The sequence below is a fragment of the Fistularia commersonii genome, chromosome 6, assembly GCF_037954325.1.
Source record: "Fistularia commersonii isolate RoL2024-O1a breed Wild chromosome 6, RoL_Fcom_v1.0, whole genome shotgun sequence".
NCBI classification, from domain to species: Eukaryota; Metazoa; Chordata; class Actinopteri; order Syngnathiformes; family Fistulariidae; genus Fistularia; species Fistularia commersonii.
In genome coordinates, this window is record NC_141289.1 from 6,616,443 (window position 1) to 6,634,810 (window position 18,368).

The 18,368-nt window shown below is 45.5% G+C and overlaps 1 protein-coding gene across 1 annotated transcript; it reads right to left on the reverse strand.

The window, feature by feature from the left end:
- Positions 1 to 623: 623 nt before the first annotated feature.
- Positions 624 to 12,906, reverse strand: LOC147233244 (dipeptidyl peptidase 4-like). The gene is made up of 28 exons (XM_086147859.1): positions 12,828 to 12,906; positions 12,402 to 12,618; positions 12,243 to 12,330; positions 12,011 to 12,103; positions 9,328 to 9,419; positions 9,161 to 9,235; positions 9,025 to 9,077; positions 7,164 to 7,236; positions 6,862 to 6,982; positions 6,398 to 6,552; positions 6,216 to 6,313; positions 6,000 to 6,129; positions 5,094 to 5,132; positions 4,760 to 4,858; positions 4,591 to 4,661; positions 4,401 to 4,454; positions 3,843 to 3,955; positions 3,694 to 3,741; positions 3,518 to 3,616; positions 3,004 to 3,073; positions 2,727 to 2,921; positions 2,456 to 2,510; positions 2,193 to 2,292; positions 2,045 to 2,103; positions 1,884 to 1,956; positions 1,728 to 1,801; positions 1,032 to 1,163; positions 624 to 946 (listed from the first exon to the last, which is right to left on the reverse strand). Exons 2-27 carry the CDS (start codon positions 12,402 to 12,404, stop codon positions 1,071 to 1,073), a joined length of 2,223 nt encoding a protein of 740 aa, XP_086003985.1. The 5' UTR covers positions 12,405 to 12,618; positions 12,828 to 12,906; the 3' UTR covers positions 624 to 946; positions 1,032 to 1,070.
- Positions 12,907 to 18,368: the final 5,462 nt, after the last annotated feature.

Sequence of the window (18,368 nt, forward strand, 5' to 3'; positions counted from 1 at the left end):
TGTTACTCTCAATCCATTAGACAGAGGCCCCATCACGTCGTTGGGATCAACAAGCCGGACATTTGTCCGGGGGGGTGGGGGGGTGGGGGCTAGTGATGCGTGATGGTCGTCTTGTTCTCAGGTGTGAAGATCAAACAAACGCATGCTCATCCTGGCAAACAGACAACGTGGAGGATGTGCTAATGTGCTACCTTGACTTGGTGATGGGATATACTGGATATAGAGCAGGTTATATCCAGTGATACTTCACCACCCACTGGTTCTTTCCAGTCAAGGAGTTGTGAAAGGTAGACAGGGTTTCCACATCACTGCAAGTTACACACTCATGTAATAATACTTTTATAGAGCGCCCAGAAACATGATTTCATGCATCTCTGATTCACCCTCAAGACCAAGAACACAATGCTCCACCAATCCAATTGGATATATATATGATGTGAATGAATGAGTGATGGGGTGAATGGTTGTATGTCTCTATATGGGTCCCTGTGATGGACTGGTCCAGGGTGAATCTCGCCTTATCCCATAATAGCCAGGCTAGGCTCCGGCCCAAACTGTGGGGGGCTGAATACTTGTGTGACCCGTGGTGCTTGTGTCAATGTAGAACTCATGGACAACTGGCACCTTGAAATCTGTTTTATTTTGAAACATTTTCATGGACATCACAGATATGTCTTATTGCTAACGTTTTATTACAATGTTGTTTCCACCGGATTTAACAATGTGCAATATTACAAAATAGTTGTTAAAGCGAACAATTCACAAAAAAAGGAGATAGTGTACAATCAGACTGATTACATAGAAAAACTGTAAAAACTCTTTGATTGAGCACAAAAGATGAAAAAAGAAGGTGGACTCCTGCAAATCTTCCTATTGTCGCCCCCCCAAATCCCATCCTGGCTTTTACAAAAATCTAAAAGTGCTGCTGCATCAGATGTCCGAAGCCCTGATCATGAAAATGAGCACAAGAGAAGACATCAACTTAAATCTGTCTGGGATCAGCAAGTAAGTCATCATCTGGAGTCTTGTACCTTTGTTTGCCGGATGCTGAATCCAGTTCCGTACCGGGTTCATTCGAAGCAGCGCTTCAGGAAGTGAGTCATGTGAGTGTAGACATGCTTGTTCGCTGCTCCTGCGAGTGCGTGATCCTTGTCTGTATACCACTGAGAGGACACGTCGCCACGTTAGCGTTGGATACAAATGACCCAACCGACTTATCTCCTTTGAGTTACATCGAGAAAAACAACGGCCGCCACAACTCTTTTCCTACAACATTAAAATAACACTTATCACTGTGTTTGGTTCCTTAGCTACATTAATGAAGTCTTAGATCAAGGAGCTGTTCAACCTTTTATTTGTTTAACTTTCAATGTTGATATCTTGGAATCCTCGGATGATGACAGATGATATACAAACCCCCTTCTATGGATGGCACACCCATTGGAAGGGGGTCCCATATTATTTGGGACCTGGCAACTGGGTGCTTTCCAATGAGACTTACTCCTGGGACTATCGGCAGAAGGGGCGCCATTGTGACCTGTGCTCAGGCAAGGGATAACTAGGTCCATCATAATGGGTCTTCTGTGCTTCACCCTGGCCCTGCTTATCTGGGGTGAAACCCCTAAGGGTATAAATCGCCTAACAACTGAGCCCCTAGCATCACTAGGACAAACAGATCCCACCACCACAATAAGGGGGTGGTTTGATGTTTATTCCAAATTACTCACCATTGCCTCAAAGTCCACCTGCTCCTCCACCAGAGCCTCAGCGATCTCCGCCCCGGACTGGAAGTGAACGTTATCTGTGAAGGAAAAGACAAGGTTTGCAAACGTGCAGAACAATGTAAAAGTGTGAAAATCCTTCTGTCTGATGCCAGAACTCACCGTCAGCTGTCCCGTGAACCAGAAGATACTTGACTGAATGGAAATTCTTGACCCTATCAGTGACTGATGAGTTCTGCATGGGCAGCAATCAGTATAGCGTTTGATGTTTAGCGTCATTCTACCATGGTGTGTGTGTGTATGTGTGTGTGTGAGGGACTCACCATGTAGGCGGCTAAATTGTCTTTCGGTTCGGTCATGTAGCGCTCCGTGTAGATGGAGTCTGGAAGACAGAAGGAGATGCCTGCAGTAAACCTGTCCAACTGAGCCACCTCTGGGGGTTAAACCGAAAAAAAAGCCAAAGGAAAATACCATAATATTTCCATTTGGAGACCGGAGCAACCGCAATTCCAAATTTGAAGACACTGTCACGGGATCCCAAGGCCATGGATGACACATATCCACCGTAAGACTGTGCAGAAGAGTTAAAGGTCATTAGATGGCTGCCTGAACTTTACTACAAACCATGTGCTGAACAATGATTTATGCAGTGTTGTAACCTACGGGACATCCATTAATTGTACTTATTATAGATAACACTTTTATTTTCAAAATACCTCCTTCAGAATACTCACCCAGCCCCAGATAGCGACTCTGTCTTTGTCTATAAATCCCATGTTGATAAATTTTCTAGCACACAGGAAGAAAGATCTCGTTTCAAACGGGGTAGGGGTGACAAGGGTCGGCACAATGAAACATAGACATGATGATGACCGTGATGACCGTGATGACGCAATGTGTGTGACGCATGCCGTCCGTCGATGACCACCTGAGGAAAGTTTTCCTGCAGGGGTTTGTTTGAGCGCCAGATGCTTCATCTGAACCCGTCCTCCTCGCCTTCCTCACCTGGCTGCCGTTATCTGATCTTCCACCTCATAGGTTCCTAGACGTTTGTAGATTTCGTGCATTATCTTGTCGCCCTGGTAACAGCTTCCTCTCCCGTCAAAGCTGGCGACAATGATTTTCTCAGTACTGGCCAGGTAAGTGGACCAGCCCACTCTGTAGGTGAAATCTACTTTCTGGCTGCAGGGGCCGGCATACCTGCAGGATTGGGTTGATGGCAGATCATGAATCGTCACACAAGAACAGTGTGTGAATGATTTCTTTTCTTTTCAACACTCACACGTCTATCAGTAAGGGGTACTTCTTGGATTTATCGAAGCCCGGGGGCAGAAACATCTGGTACCAGAGCTCTGTCAGAAATAGAGTCACACAAAAGACAGAATTACCTTCAGGTCAATACTTTTCTAAGAATTAATGCCTGTTGTTTTAATCAAAACCCTGTTTTATCAAATGTCAACTAGTTTCCGCTCAAATAGCCAATCAAGCGAAACAACCAATGGGGCCAAAGGGGCAGCTGTGGCTCTGTCAGACGATTGGCGGTTAGATCCCCACCATGCCAAAGTGTCTTCGTACACAGATGCTAAACCCCCAAGTTGCTCCCGATGGCCTGGTTAGCGCCTTGCGTGGCAGTGTTGCAGCCATCGGTGTATGGATGGGTGATTGCTGTTCAGTGCAAAGCACGTGGAAGCGCTATGTAAGTTTGAAATGGATCCATCTCTCTGTGTACGTTAATTTTTTGAAAACAAGCTAAGACCAAACAAAACCACTACGCGGTACAAAACAAGATGACTCACTGTATCCGGCTATATCCAGGGTGTTGCGGCGCATGGTGGGCATTTGGATATCAGCTATCAGGTCCCTGAAATGACCATTATCCTCGAGTCGTCTCACCTCTGAGGAGACACGGCGCGTAAAAAGAGGAGTCATAACCTTTTATGCGAGGATGAAGATGGAACAACGATGAGCTTACCTGTATCCTTCCTGTTATCCATGAGAGAGTGATAGGGAATTCCAGGACCTTGAACATAATGACAGTGTTATCTGTAGATCTGTGAATGAGGCACGATGCATTGAGACAGACAAGGGGGACGTGATGTAGAGCGAGGAAGACGAACTTACCACTGCAACTCATCCGGTAGAAGGACGCATCATGGCTGAAGTAAGCCGAGTTATACTGGCAGCTTTCTGCATTTTGTGTGCAGGTTAAACACTTGGTCCCGCCCTTGGTCCACCTGACACACACAAACGTTTGTAAGGCACCATTTAATCATGTAGAAGACTCTCCCTCACCTTCCCTCTACAAGGCAGCTCGTAGCCTCAGTTGTGTCCTTCATTGCTACAACGCTGTATACAGTTATATTTGTCTACATTTGATGCCACCGGTGCAGCACTTCCATCTTCTTGTTCTGAATGCTCCCCTGTCACCACCGCAGAAAGTGACAAATGATCAACCATGACAGAAAGTGATGAATCATTGTAAGAGCACATGGATATTGTCCAGCATGACCATAGTATTGTCTATATCAGTCGAAAAAAACAGTGTGGTTGATTGCATTGTTGTGAGCCAATCACAGCTATTCTTATGCAGGGTAGATTCCAGGAAGCGTCAGCTGTATGTCTGTCATTCAGACTGACATTTATCTATATATCAACTGGAGGATTAAAAAAAAGCCTTACTTGTACACGTTCCTGCCTCCCGGCTTCAGATCCTTTTCAGTGCTTGAATAATATCTGTGGGGAAGTTGGAACAAATGAGCCCGGAGAGCCAGACTTCATCTCCAGGAATGTTCCTTATGTTTAGTTTGTCTGACTTCAAGTGGAAACAGGATGGCGGGAGAGGGACAGTCAGATTGGTGGCAATACTTACATGGAATCCCCAGTTACTTTTAAAATATTTACAACTTCCCATTCCCCGGTAGTGATGGCAGTAGCCACGCCCTGTGGATAGCATGCACAAGGGCAGGCATAGTGTAAGAGACAAAAGCGTTAGGATCAAGTATGATTAGGTAGAGTGAAGATCTGCCAAGTGTACGTACTCCAACCACGTGATGGATGTGCTTGTACCCCTTGGCGTCGCTCATCAACAGGTAATAACTACTATTATCTGGAGTAAAGACTGGCTCTGGAGGAGAAAACTGAGAGGGACACATGGAATTAGAACTGAATGAATTAGATTTAAATGAAGCTCCAGGGAGGACGGCTGCAGTTCTGGGGGTCTACAGTAACTGCATGGGCCTCATTGTGAACCCCGGTGGATGCAATAACGTGGCTCATTCATGTGTTCTAGATGGAGCTCAATAGCTCTGCGGTAAAAAACACACAATACAGTTCAAAACGATGGGACTAAGTAAACAATCTTTTATCGCATACCCGTCCAATCCAACCGCTGCGGCTCGGCACTATCAGGCTCTGAAACGAAAACACAAAAAAAAATTGTGTTCAGCTGTTAGCTTGCACAAAATGACAGCAGCGAAATGTTAGCGTGATGGAAAAATCCAAATCTCCTCAATCTGTAAGAGCTGAAGAATCTCTAGAATGAGAAGAGGAATGTCTGCTAGGACAGGAACTAAATCCAGTTGCCACCATAAGATCTGACCAAGATATTTCCAAGTGAGGCTTTCTAAAAGACTTTTAATCATGTGTGTGATACACTAATTTGCTAAAGCAAATTAGTGTAACTAACACATTATGCACATGTTCAACTGCAACGAAATCAACTGCAGACCACAAAGGTAAGAATAAGACTATTAAGGCTGAAGGAGGCCTGGTTGGTAAGGTATCAATCTTCAAGGAATGGTCAGGTTATTCTCTGAAAGTGCGAACCAATCAGTCAGTGCTAATTCAAGATGTTTTGACCTCTTACCTGGATAAACCTCAAAACAGCAGGCTCAGCCTCAGCTACCGTGCATACTGTGGTTACGCTTAAAATTCTGGAAATTGCTCTCAATACTGTATATTCTGCTTTGTCATACAAGTCAAATTTTGGGATTCTTTGGTAATCTTTGGCAATTCGCTGTACTTGCTGGTGTCACATTGGTGGTGACAGAAGGGTAATTTCACCAGAATAATCTCGGATGAGGTCCACAAAACATGGTCCATAAAACAAAATTTATCTCCTCACTGTAGATTGTAAAGCACATTGTTGTGTGCAGGATTTAGGACACTTAAAATGGTTTCAGTTATGAGTCAAGCTGAATCATCCCTATTCACTTTCACCTTGGAGCACCAGCTTGGAACTTAACGTACAGTTTTGTTAGTGTGTACAAGAAGCATTACCTCGCCCGGAACCCATTCGGATCCTTTTAGGTCGTAGATCTGAATCATAGCTTTGGTTTGCAGCCTCTTCAGCCATTGAACAGCCAGGCGTTCATCTGTCACCCAAGTAACAGTGGCCAAGTAGTCGTTCCTGTGGACCAACACCAAAAACAAATTGCTGCCTTCTCTTCAAAGTATGACGTAGCCAGTAAAGCCCCATTCACAGGATGTGATTACCCAGAGCTAAATGAGGCTGGGACGGCAACTTCAGCGACTAGTGTTTTGTTGTCGGTATCTACAACAAAGAGTCTGACAACCGGGTTGGGGGTTCCTGCCTGTGCGAGAGAAGAAATCCAGCCATCATGTAAATATATCATCTATACCAAGTGTGAAACCTTGACTGGATGGATGACAGTCACCTTTGGATATGGGATGGAAACGGTGCTGGGGTACTGGCTGTCGCCGTACCAGGAGTACTCTATGTGGTAGACCTGGGTGTCATTGAACACGGCATAAGCCAAGTATTTCCCCCCCGGTGACCACCAACAAGCCTGGGGGGAGGAGAACATCTCCTCTGGGGGGAGAGAGAGTCATGCCATCAGGATAATACCTGCGCTCAGGTAACAACTCACATCTGAATTATTTCTCGGAAGGTTGCAACTATATTTTACATCCCGGAACATATGGGTGGAACTTGCTTTCATTTCACCAGTATCTTTCACATGCTGCCTTCTACAATGTATTTATTTTATACTTCTGTCACTACAAGGTTACCAGAATGCCATTCACTTTGGACAGGAAAGTGTATGTAACAGCAAAAACATCCTTGAATCTTGGAACTGGTGAAACAAGGTTCAGGTACACATTTTGACCTGTTACCTACCCTCGTACACCCAGTCTGGGATGCCGTTGAAGATCATGTTCTCCTTGCCGCTGAAGGTGAGTTGCTCCGACTGCGATTCTGGGTTCATCTTTAAATAAACGTTATTCCTCCAGACGTAGGCCTGGACATACAATGAGAACACACACTCATTAGCCCGGAGGAGACGAGCTGGTATGTTTTCCGAAACCCTTCAGTCAGCCATTATTCTGTGCACTAACAAATGTAAGTGTTTGGGGAAGGTTGTGTTTGTTCATCCATCACCCACTTCAAAACCTGACTGTCGCACCAAGTCCAGCGCTTACCATTTTGTTCGTTTGAGGCGCCCAGGCGAAATACTGGACGTCATGTGGAATGCCAGTGGGAGGCAAAAAGTTGCTGAAATGAGACAGAGATATGAGTTTGTCCTCACCTCATCCTGGAATTATCATAGTACGTCTAGAGCTGTCAAAATGAATGCTTAATTAATATGCATAATACATTTGATTTAAAGTTTTAACGCGATTAATGTAACCTGCCTCAAAATCCTACAATTCCAGTCACTGGTGTGGATTGGTAAGCCAACGCCATCTGGTGGCAGAACCACCTCCATCAAGACAGCAAACTCTAAACAACATATGGCTGCTGGATGGAAATCTGATTCCCAACAAACGCAAGATGGGACAATAGTGCAACAGGAAGTAGTTGTAAGTAATTGAACTGCCTGCTCAAAGTACCACCTCATAGGTTCTCATGGAGTTTGTTTGATTGGTAGAATTTCAATTTACATATTTAATCTGTCCAACCTAAATTCTGGACCAGCAGCCATATTTAGACAAGACCTAATGGATGTTACGCTGCCGTGGACAGAACTGGCGAAAAATCTATAGCCAGTAAGCCTAAGGGAGCAGATGAGGCAACAGCCAATCAGAGACAGAGCACCAATCAGAACAACCAATCAGCATTCTGCTGCCAAATCCCAGTTGACATCCCGCAAGCATGATTTCCATGGTGAATGATTGCGTTTTCTTTTCTTCAGTTATCCTGCATCAAGAAGCTAGATTTGGGGATTTTCCTCTCTGTCTCTCACTTTCCAACCTGCTCTCTTATGACATTGCCGGTCATGATTGGCTCTGCTGGATGATACTGCAAGAAAATCAAACTGCAACAAGACAGCTGGATTTGCAAAGTGAAATCCACAGAGTTGTTTTCTCTAACAAAGACTTCCTGTGAGAACAGTTTGGGTTTGATGTAAAGCCATAAAGTAATTTCTCATTGATTCTTATCACAAGCACGAGATAAGCGGACAGAGGTCGGGATTATCGGTATGCAAAAGGTCTCAGGACAAAAAACAACACATTACGCCTTGCTTTTGAATCCTGTGACGGACAAATCCAGGTCACCAAACTGCTCTTGAGGGGTACATGTCTCTATCGAGGAATGTAGGAACTTTTTGCAGCTCTAGAACCTTTTCAGGAATGACGGTGGTTCTTGGTGCATGCAAACAGCAGAGGAACCAGCGACCATGAACCTCAGCTCCTAGAACTATCTTAGCTCCTACTATGAAGGAGTCTTTTTATTGTTTACAGTTTTACAGAACTCATGTCACATAGGTGTTTGGGGATTGGTAGAACTTGTAAGCCACGCCCATTACCAGATACTTCTTGCCGTGCACCATTTTCAAAAGCGATGATGGTCACTGGTCAGATGTTTTCGTGGGACAAAGAAAGAAGTAGCAAGAAATGGAGCGACAAAAAAGTCCAAGCTCTTCGGGCCTGCTATGCCTCAGAGGGGTTTCATGAGCCTTGCAGAGTAACATCTACATTTTGACCAGAATAAGTGGGGACTTAGCAAATGCTAACAGGGTTCTTCACAGAGTGAAGCGGTACAGAGGGACGATAAAAACATCTTCTTCCACCTCCAAGTTGTCCATGTTGTTTTCCCCTTCTTCTTCTTCTTCTTCTTCCTTTTCGCATGGTGCATGTTGCGGAAGCTTGTGTCACACAGGTCCCTACTGTGGTCCCTCACTGTCTGTGGGAATGGAAAACTAAAAGGTTCCCCTGGAGGAGGCTACTTGCTGGAACCAAATTCTGGATGGTTCTTAGAACTTTTATGTCCAAAAGTGGGTAGTATTGCAAAGTTAGGATATATGCAGAGCGGATATATTCCTTTAGCTTGAGTACTTACGCTGTCGTCCGATCGTAGAGGGAGTACGTGGCCTTGAATGAATGCCTCCATACCTGAGGTGTTTGAGGGAAAACAAGTTTAATCACCTGAGAACTTTTCAAACATGTAATCTTTGTAAAATGAAGATGGAGCCCACCTTGGTGTAGTTGCTCATGAATGCTACATATCGCCGGTCAGCAGACAGCTGGTAGTCATAAGCACTTTTTTCATCCTGTTGGAAAAAGAATGCTTGCTGAGAGTCAGCACGAGTGGCGCTGCTTCTGTTGCCGCGGTCGCGGAAAACCCGCAAAGATGGTAACTTACAAACATGGTGGCGCTGAGGTACTCGGATGACTGTCCTGAGATCACGTTGTAGAGGTAGACCGAGTTGTTGGGCTTGTGAAGGTACTCGTGATCTACGGAGGGGGAGAAAGCGCTGAAAATACCTGCAGATGTGAAAGTAACATCAACCTGCCGTGATTAGAGCTTAATTAATGTATTCCTAATGACCGTGGCTGATATCTAATGCATGGATTAGCAGTGCACCGGGGACTCCGGGTGCTCGCAGTTTGAAAATAATGAAGTGGCTGATGGTTTAAGTGCCTCTTAACCTAGTTAGGTTTGTCAAGGAGTGGGGAAAGTCCTCTGTGTGGCATGAGGGGCTTCGGTATTTGACCCAGAAGATAGAGGGGAGGTCCAGGGTCGATCAGGTGGTTCATGGTGTGAGACTCAGGGTTCTCAAATGATTCTCAGATATCAAATGTGCACACAGAGCTGCTTTTACATCTCTGCTCTCAAGTTCTTTAAACCAAGCCGGGCAGCAAGAAGGTATGATGAACGGGTAGGGTTCGAAGGGTTCGAAGTCACAGTCTGGAGACCTGCAGAGTCAAATAAAAATGTGTTGAGCCGCAATATCCTCCCCGTCTCTGCATGGGGTTCCTCCAGGTTCTCTGGGTTCCTCTAAGCTGCCCAACTGCGCAAATGCGCACTCCTCGCACACTCTCAGCGCACAAGAAAACCTATCCAGCGCAGTGAGCGCACTGCAAATGAATTAGATATAAAACAATTTTTTTTTCTGTATCATTTTGGTGTGTAACTCAGCGAGTGACAGGTGTCCAGCCAATCATAATGCAATAACGCTACGCAGCCAATCACGTCGTTCTCAGTATTAGCGCACGTGCTCTGCCCATACAGTCTATATACAGGACTGTCTCAGAAAATTAGAATATTCTGATTAAGTTCTTCATCTTCTGTAATGCAATCACAAAAACAAAAATGTCATACATTCTGGATTCATTACAAATCAGCTGAAATATTGCAGGCCTTTTATTATTTTAATATTGCTGATTATGGCTTACATCTAAAGAAAAATCAAAAATCCTATCTCAAAATATTAGAATATCATGAAAAAGTATTTTTTATTTTTTTGATTGCATCACAGAAGATAAGGAACTTTTTCACAATATTCTAATTATCTGAGACAGTCCTGTAATAATACTAACAGTGTGGCGGGGTTAAGGGACGCTAATGCTCACCCCTTACCATGGCGAAACGAGCAGTGAATGTGATACGTGCACTCACCAAACCAAAGTAAAAAAGAAATGCGGTTCTTTTCAGTTGGAACGGCAGTCGGAGTATGTGCAAATAGAAGATCAAGCGGGGAAACTGGCTGAGATTTTTTCTTTTTTGAGTGAGGAAGGTCTGCTCTGTAAAACATGCAGTGAAGCTAAAGTAGTAAGCGAGTTTTTTTGATGGAAAAATATGGAATAAATGGAAACTATGGTCCTAAGTGTGATACCGATGTGTGGCCATAGCGTGTCCATCTAATGTTGCAATGTTGCTCATAGTGGTCCTCAGTGTGCTCAGCGAAGTTGTCTATTTGCCCAGACATATGAAAAATTTGAGGGAACATTGGTGGAGACCCAACATTATCCAGATGTTTGAATGAGAGGGTTAACGGTTGTTTGTCTCTGTATGATGGATGACTGAAAAGATGAATGGTGAATGGTGAACCCCATCTTTCATCCAGTAACAGCTGGGATAGGCTCCAGCATCCCCCATGACCTAGAGTGCAGGATAAGCGGTGGAGGATGGTTGGAAAATAGTAGGAATAATTTAGTGAGTCTTCTTTTCTGATTTTCTCTCTTCTCCTTCTGGTTGGTCAGTTCATGGACACGTGGTCAGTAAGAAGGCGTTGCCATCCAGGTGGAGAGTTGCTGTCCCTCCACCTGAGAGTCAGTCCGACCGGCACGTTGGAACCCGCTCGTCACATATGCTGTTTGTCTCCTTAGCAGGTGACCTGGATTCGATCGTGAAGGTTGACAGAAAGCATTGGGCGTACAAGTATGACAAGGCCCTGGGCGCTTTCAGTTCCTCTCTCCACCCAGACATGTACTAAAATGCAAATCAGTTAAACATCTGCACGCCCTTGGGTGTGAAACCACGTGTCAACTGGAAGTCTTCTCCCTCCATCCACAGATTTCCTCTCTGGTCTTTCTTCATACCTCCTGCCATCACGTGGGATGTAAAATTACAATCTCATTAAAATGCAGGCCTCGTTCCTCTGAACGTTCTCTCTCTCTTGAACTCATCAGGTACCTGGTTCATTCATTTATTCACCATCCACACCTCTTATCCTGTTCTCAGGGCTGCAGCCTATCCCTGCCTATCCCTGCTGTGACTGGGCCAGAGGCTGGGTTCATCTTGGACCGATCATACACCCGCTTATACGTACAACTAGTCACCCTCTCATTCTCACACAGATGGCAATGGAATTTCTTACTAGACCAGGGGATACTGGAGGTTCAGCGAGGAAGATGAATTAAACAAGAAAATGGCTAATAAATGAAATGAAGACATGATGTTGGAATTGTGTGGGCGGAAGGTGATTCCGCCGTTCTCCAACTGGTTGTGTGAAACCCGAACAGGTTATCTACTAACAACAGCTACAGTTATTTAGGTGATGTGCTCAACCCACCCTCACCCCCACCCCATTTGTGACAGATACCTGAAATCCACCTCATGCTGTAGGACTTGAGCCTCATGGAGCCGTTGAAGACGTCCTCCAGGGTGAAAGTCCTCATCTGCTTCTGCTCCTTCTCTGGGCAACACACAGACATGGACATGTTGCCCCCGCAACACATCATGAATATAATAACGGAGGTTGCAAAACATCTTTGTGCGTGGCAAACCAAGCGGTGTGTTTGCGTAAAGAACTTTTACCGCGAACGCACACTCACCCTTCACGTAGAGCGCGGTGGGCACCGCGATGAGGACGACCACGACGGCCAGGCCGAAGACCCCGAGCAGCACCTTTGCGAGGGAGACCTGCGGACGCACCGGTGAGATGTCAGAGCCGCGGACACGAAGGAAACACGGTGCCGTAACCGAGAACGCACCATCTCTACCGCCGTGCCTTCCACCTGTCCAGTGCGCGGAGCTGTGCCGGCTCTTCCTCCTCGCCTCCTTCTTCTGCGTCCTCTTGTTGTTGTTGTTGTTTTGTTAAAGATTATCCCGGGTTTCAAAGGTGGCACCGTAAAAGAGGACTAAAGTTCGCCGGGTCCGAGGATCCGCAGTTTTCCAGGAAGTGCGTGGCAGACAGTTTCTTCCTTACGGCTCGTAAAAAGAAAAAAAAATCATCCATTCATTCTTGCTCACCCTTATGCACAAGCTGGTGATAGATCAATTGAATCCAATGAACTGAATATAAAAAAAAAAATAAGACGCTGCTATCACTAATGCATGCACAGTTATTACACAGTTATTGTATTTTATCATCAAACTTTTCAATAAGCACACAGACAAACACACACACACACACACACCAGTGAGAGGGGTTGGATCTCCACGTTGAATCACAGCCTGGACCAGAAATAGCTCCTGCAGCCTGATGCTGCTTCCAGGTCTTCATGAACGGAACTAATCTGCTTCTTTGGCGTTTTTCCCGATGTTTTCCCAGACACATGCACCATGCGAGAATCCAGCAAATGTGGATGTTTATGTGCAGGCTCTTGATGGTGGTTACCTGCAGTCCAGAGGGAGAAGACAGCGTGGAGGAACCTCTGCTCAGAGGCAGAAGGTCAGACAGGGGTTCAACATACAGAGGTGATCATTCAATTTCTGGATGATTACTGAGATGAGTGAATGACAGGGGGAATGTTTCCATGTCTTCATATCTGGCATGTGAATGAGGGGGTGAATGGTCTCTATATGACTTGAGCATGAGCGAGTGAATAGTTGCATATATCTAGGTGATATGAATGAGAGGGTGAAGGGCTGTGTTTATCTATTCAATTTGTGAATGAGTGGATGAATATTGAATGCACTTATATGACGTGAATGAGAGGGTGTATGTCTATAAGTGGCCTTGTGATGGCTCCAGGGTGAGCCCCGCCTCTATAGCCCCCCCCCTGCCCCGAGTGCATGATAAGCAGTGTAGAAAATGAATGAATGATTGAAGGAATGAATGTATTAAAAGCCAAGGTGTGTTCAGTAATGAGGAAGAAGCTTGTAAGCGCTGCATGACTAAGAGTCATCTTCTCTCCATCGTCTGCAGTCTCTGCTTCCTCTTCAAAACCTTCCTCATCTACTGTGACGTCCTCACCCCCCCGCCATCATCATGAGCCTCCAGACCCCAGGCAGCAGAGCTTTCAGAAACTCAAGTCACTGCAGTCCGAGGTGCTTTCCAGGGAAGCCGACCTTCTCCCTCCCACCTGGAATCCCCAGAATACTCCAGTATTAACACTCTAAATGTTGTCTTGCTTTTTGCAGCAGCTCCACGGATATTGAGGAGAGTGGGTGGGTACCCACCCACAACTGAGATGATCCTGAAGGCCACAAGAAAACAAGCTCTTCCTTTTTCTCTACAGCTGTGTATTCTGCTCACACACCCCAGATAAGGCTTCCTGTGGGAAAGCTCCTGCCATCAAGTGGGAAGTCTTGTTTGTCCTCTCGGCTCGTGGAGACGATGGGTTGTGGCAGAGAGTCGCCACCGGATTCCACAATGATGTGAGCGTCTCGACAGTACACACACACACACACACACACACACACACACACACACACACACACACACACACACATACACACACACACACACACACACTCTATGACTTTAAACACGCAGACTGCAGGACTAATTGAATAACACACATTAGATAAGCAGCCCTCCCCTACTCTGAGTGGGCCAGCAAGCAATCATTGAAAGAGTAAACAACCATAACATACACACACACACACACACACACACACACACACACACACACACACACACACACACACACATAAACACACTTATACATTGGTATTTGCTTACATCTTACTGGAGAGCTGGTAGCATTGTACAATTGAGAAGACTGGTTTGGCTCATGCTATTATTATTCGGTTGTTTATTCATTTAATTATTCATTCATTTATTCAGTATCTATACTGCTTAATGTGTACTCAGGGTTGCAGGGGTGCAGGAGCTATCTCATCTCATTGGATGCACAAAAAGAGACATACAACCATTCATCCTTTCATTCACACATCGTATGGGGACATACAACTATTCACTTTCTCATTCAAACATCTGGACAATGTAGGGTCTCCAATGAACCCTGTGCATGTGTTTGGACTGAGGTAGAAACCTGGAGAACCCGGAGGAACCCCACACAGACACGTGGAGAACATGGAGACGCCACACAGAAAGGCCCCATGATGGAATCCAACCAGGGACCGTCTGGCTGTGAGGAAATTGCCTTAACAATCCTACATCTGGAGTCAACAACCTCTTGGTGAGTATTTAATGATTTAATAATTCAGCGATTAAGCTTTGTGTTGATATTTCCAGCTGAAAGTAAATTTATGCTAAGCTAATCCTGACAGACTCAAATCAGTATTTCATCGTATAGCAGAACATAAGTCCCAAGCCCGGATAAATGCAGAGGGTTGCGTCAAGAAGGGCATCCGGTGTAAAACTTTCGGTCGAGGCCTGGGTTAACAACGACCGCCACTGGTACCGATGACCTACAGGGAACCATTGGAAACTGGGCTACTGTAGGCCAAAGAAGGAGAGGAGGAAGGTGAGTTCTGAAGCAAAGAGAGAAGAGGAAAGGCAAGACTCTGGAACTGAGAGTAGGGACTTTGAATATTGAGACTATGACAGGAAAAGGTAGAGAGTTCTTTGACATGATGCAGAGAAGGAAGGTGGATAGACTGTGTGTCCGGGAGACCACAGTGAAAGGTAGTAAGGGTAGAAGGTTAGGAGCAGACTTTAAGTTGTACTATCATGGAACTGAAAGGAAGAGAAATGGAGAAGGAGTTATCTTGAAGGAGGAGTTTGTTAGGAATGTTCTAGAGGTGAAAAGAATGTCAGATAGACTATGAAACTGGAAATTGAAGGTGTGATAATCAATGTTATTAGTGGCTATGCTCCGAAGGTGAGATGTGAGTTTGAGGAGAAGGAGAAGTTCTGGAATGAGTTAGATGAAGTAAAGCAGAATATTCCCAGAGATGAGAGAGTGGTAATTGGTTAGGACTTAGATGGGAATTTTAGTGAAGGCAATAGAGGGGATGAAGAAGTGCTGGGCAGATTTGGTATACAGGATAGGAACGCAGAGGGACAGATCATGGTAGATTTTGCAAAAAAGAATGGAAATGGTTGTGGTGAACACTTTTTTCTAGACAGGAACATAGGGTAACTTGTATGAGCGGCGGTAGGAGCATGCAGGTAGACTACATTTTGTATAGACGAGGTAACCTGAAAGAGATCAGTGACTACAAAGTAGTTGTAGGTTAGAGTGTAGCCAGACGGCATTGGATGGTGGTTTGTAGGATGACTCAGGTAACAAGGAAGATCAAGAGGACAAAGGCAGCGTAGAGGACAAAGTGGTGGAAGCTGAAAAGGGAGGAGTGTTGTATGGTGTTCAGGGAGGAGTTGAGAAAGGCTCTAGGTGGTCAGGGAGTGCTTCCAGATGATTGGATTACTACAGCTAGTGTTATCAGGGAGACGGGTAGGAGAGTACTTGGTGTATCATCTGGAAGGAAAGTAGATAAGGAGACTTGGTGGTGGCATGAGGAGGTGCAGGAGTATATACAGAGAAAGGAGGGTAGCAAAGAAGTGGGCCACTGAGATGACTGAAGAGAAGAGACAGGAGTACAGGGAGATACAACATAAGGTAAAGATAGGGGTAGCAAAGGCGAAACAAAGGCCGTACGATGACCTGTATGCTCGCTTGGACAGTAAGGAGGGAGACAATGATCTATACAGGTTGGTGAAACAGATAGATAAAGATAGAAAGGATGTACAACAGGTCTGGTGATTAAGGATAGAGAGGGAAACGTATTGACAGATGCTAGAAGAGTGATAGGAAGGAATCCCCATGGACCATGATGTTTGCAGATGGCATTGTGATCTGTAGTCAGAGCAGAGACCAGATTGAGGAAAATCTAGAGAGGTGGAGGTATGCTCTGGGAAGGAAAGGAATGAAAGTTAGTTGCAGCAAGACAGAGTATATGTGTGTGAATGAGAAGAACCTGAGTCGAACGGTGAGACTACAGGGAGTGGAGATCAAGAAGTTGGATGATTTAAGGTACTTGAGGTCAACAGTCCAGAGCAACATAGAATGTGGAAAAGAAGTGAAAAGACGGGTTCAAGCAGGTTGGAATGGGTGGGGAAAAGGGTCAGGGGTACAATGAGATAGAAGATTATTGGCCAGAATGAAAGGAAAGGTGTACAAGACAGTGGTGAGACCAGCGATGCTGTATGGACTAGAAACAGTTACAATTGCCAAAAGACAGGAGGCAGAGCTAGAGGTTGCAGAGATGAAGATGCTAAGGTTCTCTTTGGGAGTGACCAGGGTGAATAGGATCAGGAATGAGTCTGTCAGAGGAACAGCACATGTTAGATGTTTTGGGGAGAAGGTCAGAGAAGCCAGACTGAGATGGTTGGGTCATGTAAAGAGGAGGGATAGTGAATATATTGGTAGACAGATGCTGGAATTGGAGATGCCAGGCAGGAGGTCGAGAGTAAGACCACAGAGAAGATTTATGGACGTAGTGAGAGACGATATGAAGGCAGTTGGTGTGAGAGAGGAGGATACAGAGAATAGGGTTAGATGGAGAAGGTTGATGCGCTTTGGCGACCCCTGAAGGGAAAAGCTGAAAGGAGAAAAGGAAGAAGTTAGAACATGATATAGAACGAGGTGAATTTCTTTGCAGTCTAAGTCTGGAAAACCCTCATGATGAATTGCTGCATGATGTCTCCTAATATGGATTATGATGACAAAAAAGGACAACTTACAAAAATAGCAGCCCTCTGGCATGGCCTTTGCCAACGCACTGTCTTGAAACAACTGACACAACATCGTCTGATAGCGGTAATCTGATAACCCGAAGAAAAAGCAAGGAGCTTTACGACGCAAACAGCCAATCGAACCTTCATCGGCTCCGTCTACTTCCTGAAAGAAGCGCGATAAATCGTATAACCCGAGGGATCCGGAGTCATCGAGAACGTAAATGCGTGGCTCAGATTGGTGTTGATAACGCGAGCCAGATCTGAACGATAGCCCGGAAGCACGTTTTTTGAGTCAGGGCTCGTAACACGACAGCTTGCGTCTGCGCACGTTTTCCCCTCCATGCACACGGCGGGGGCGAAAAGCGGCACCGTTAAATGGTAAAAGCCTGTTAAAAGCTTAACAAATATAAGGCGCTGCCTTTATGAGGAATGGACACGGTATTCTTCCCTTCAGCCCCCCCCCTTACACCGGACGTCCTCTGCAAACACACGGCTGGGGGAAACTGTTTCCTAATGCAGAGCCGCTTGTTTGAAGAGCACTGCCTCGAAAGGTGACACGAAATGCAGCAGACGTCTTTTATAGGTGACGCGGTGAACACATTTGGCCGTATTGGGACGATAAATCTCACGCACACATGGGGTGAGTGTTAAATGGATGGCACTTTACAGTATTGCCTTGGATTCACTCATTGGCGCCGGAGCTCAAGGTCAAAGCAGGCAGGGAGCTGCTCAGGGGAGGGGAGGACGTTGGACTGGAGGAGAGAAGGTCATGTGATATTAAAGGTTTCTGGATAAAAAGTCTCCCCCTGCAGCAGTGCGGGTGTCCCTGGACTCAGACCGTGAACAAGGATAATTTGTAGAATTATCACGTGCAATGGAGCAGTCAACGCCACCCCCTCACAGCAAGAAGGTTCCTGGTTCGATTCCAAAACGGGCCTTTCTGTGTGGATTCGCCATGTGTGCTTCCTCCAGGTTCCTCCCGCAGTCCAAACACGCAGGAGGTTCATGGAGACCCCATATTGTCTAGATGTTTGAATGAGAGGGTGAATGATTGGATGTCTCTATATGTGTCCCTGTAATCTACCAGTCC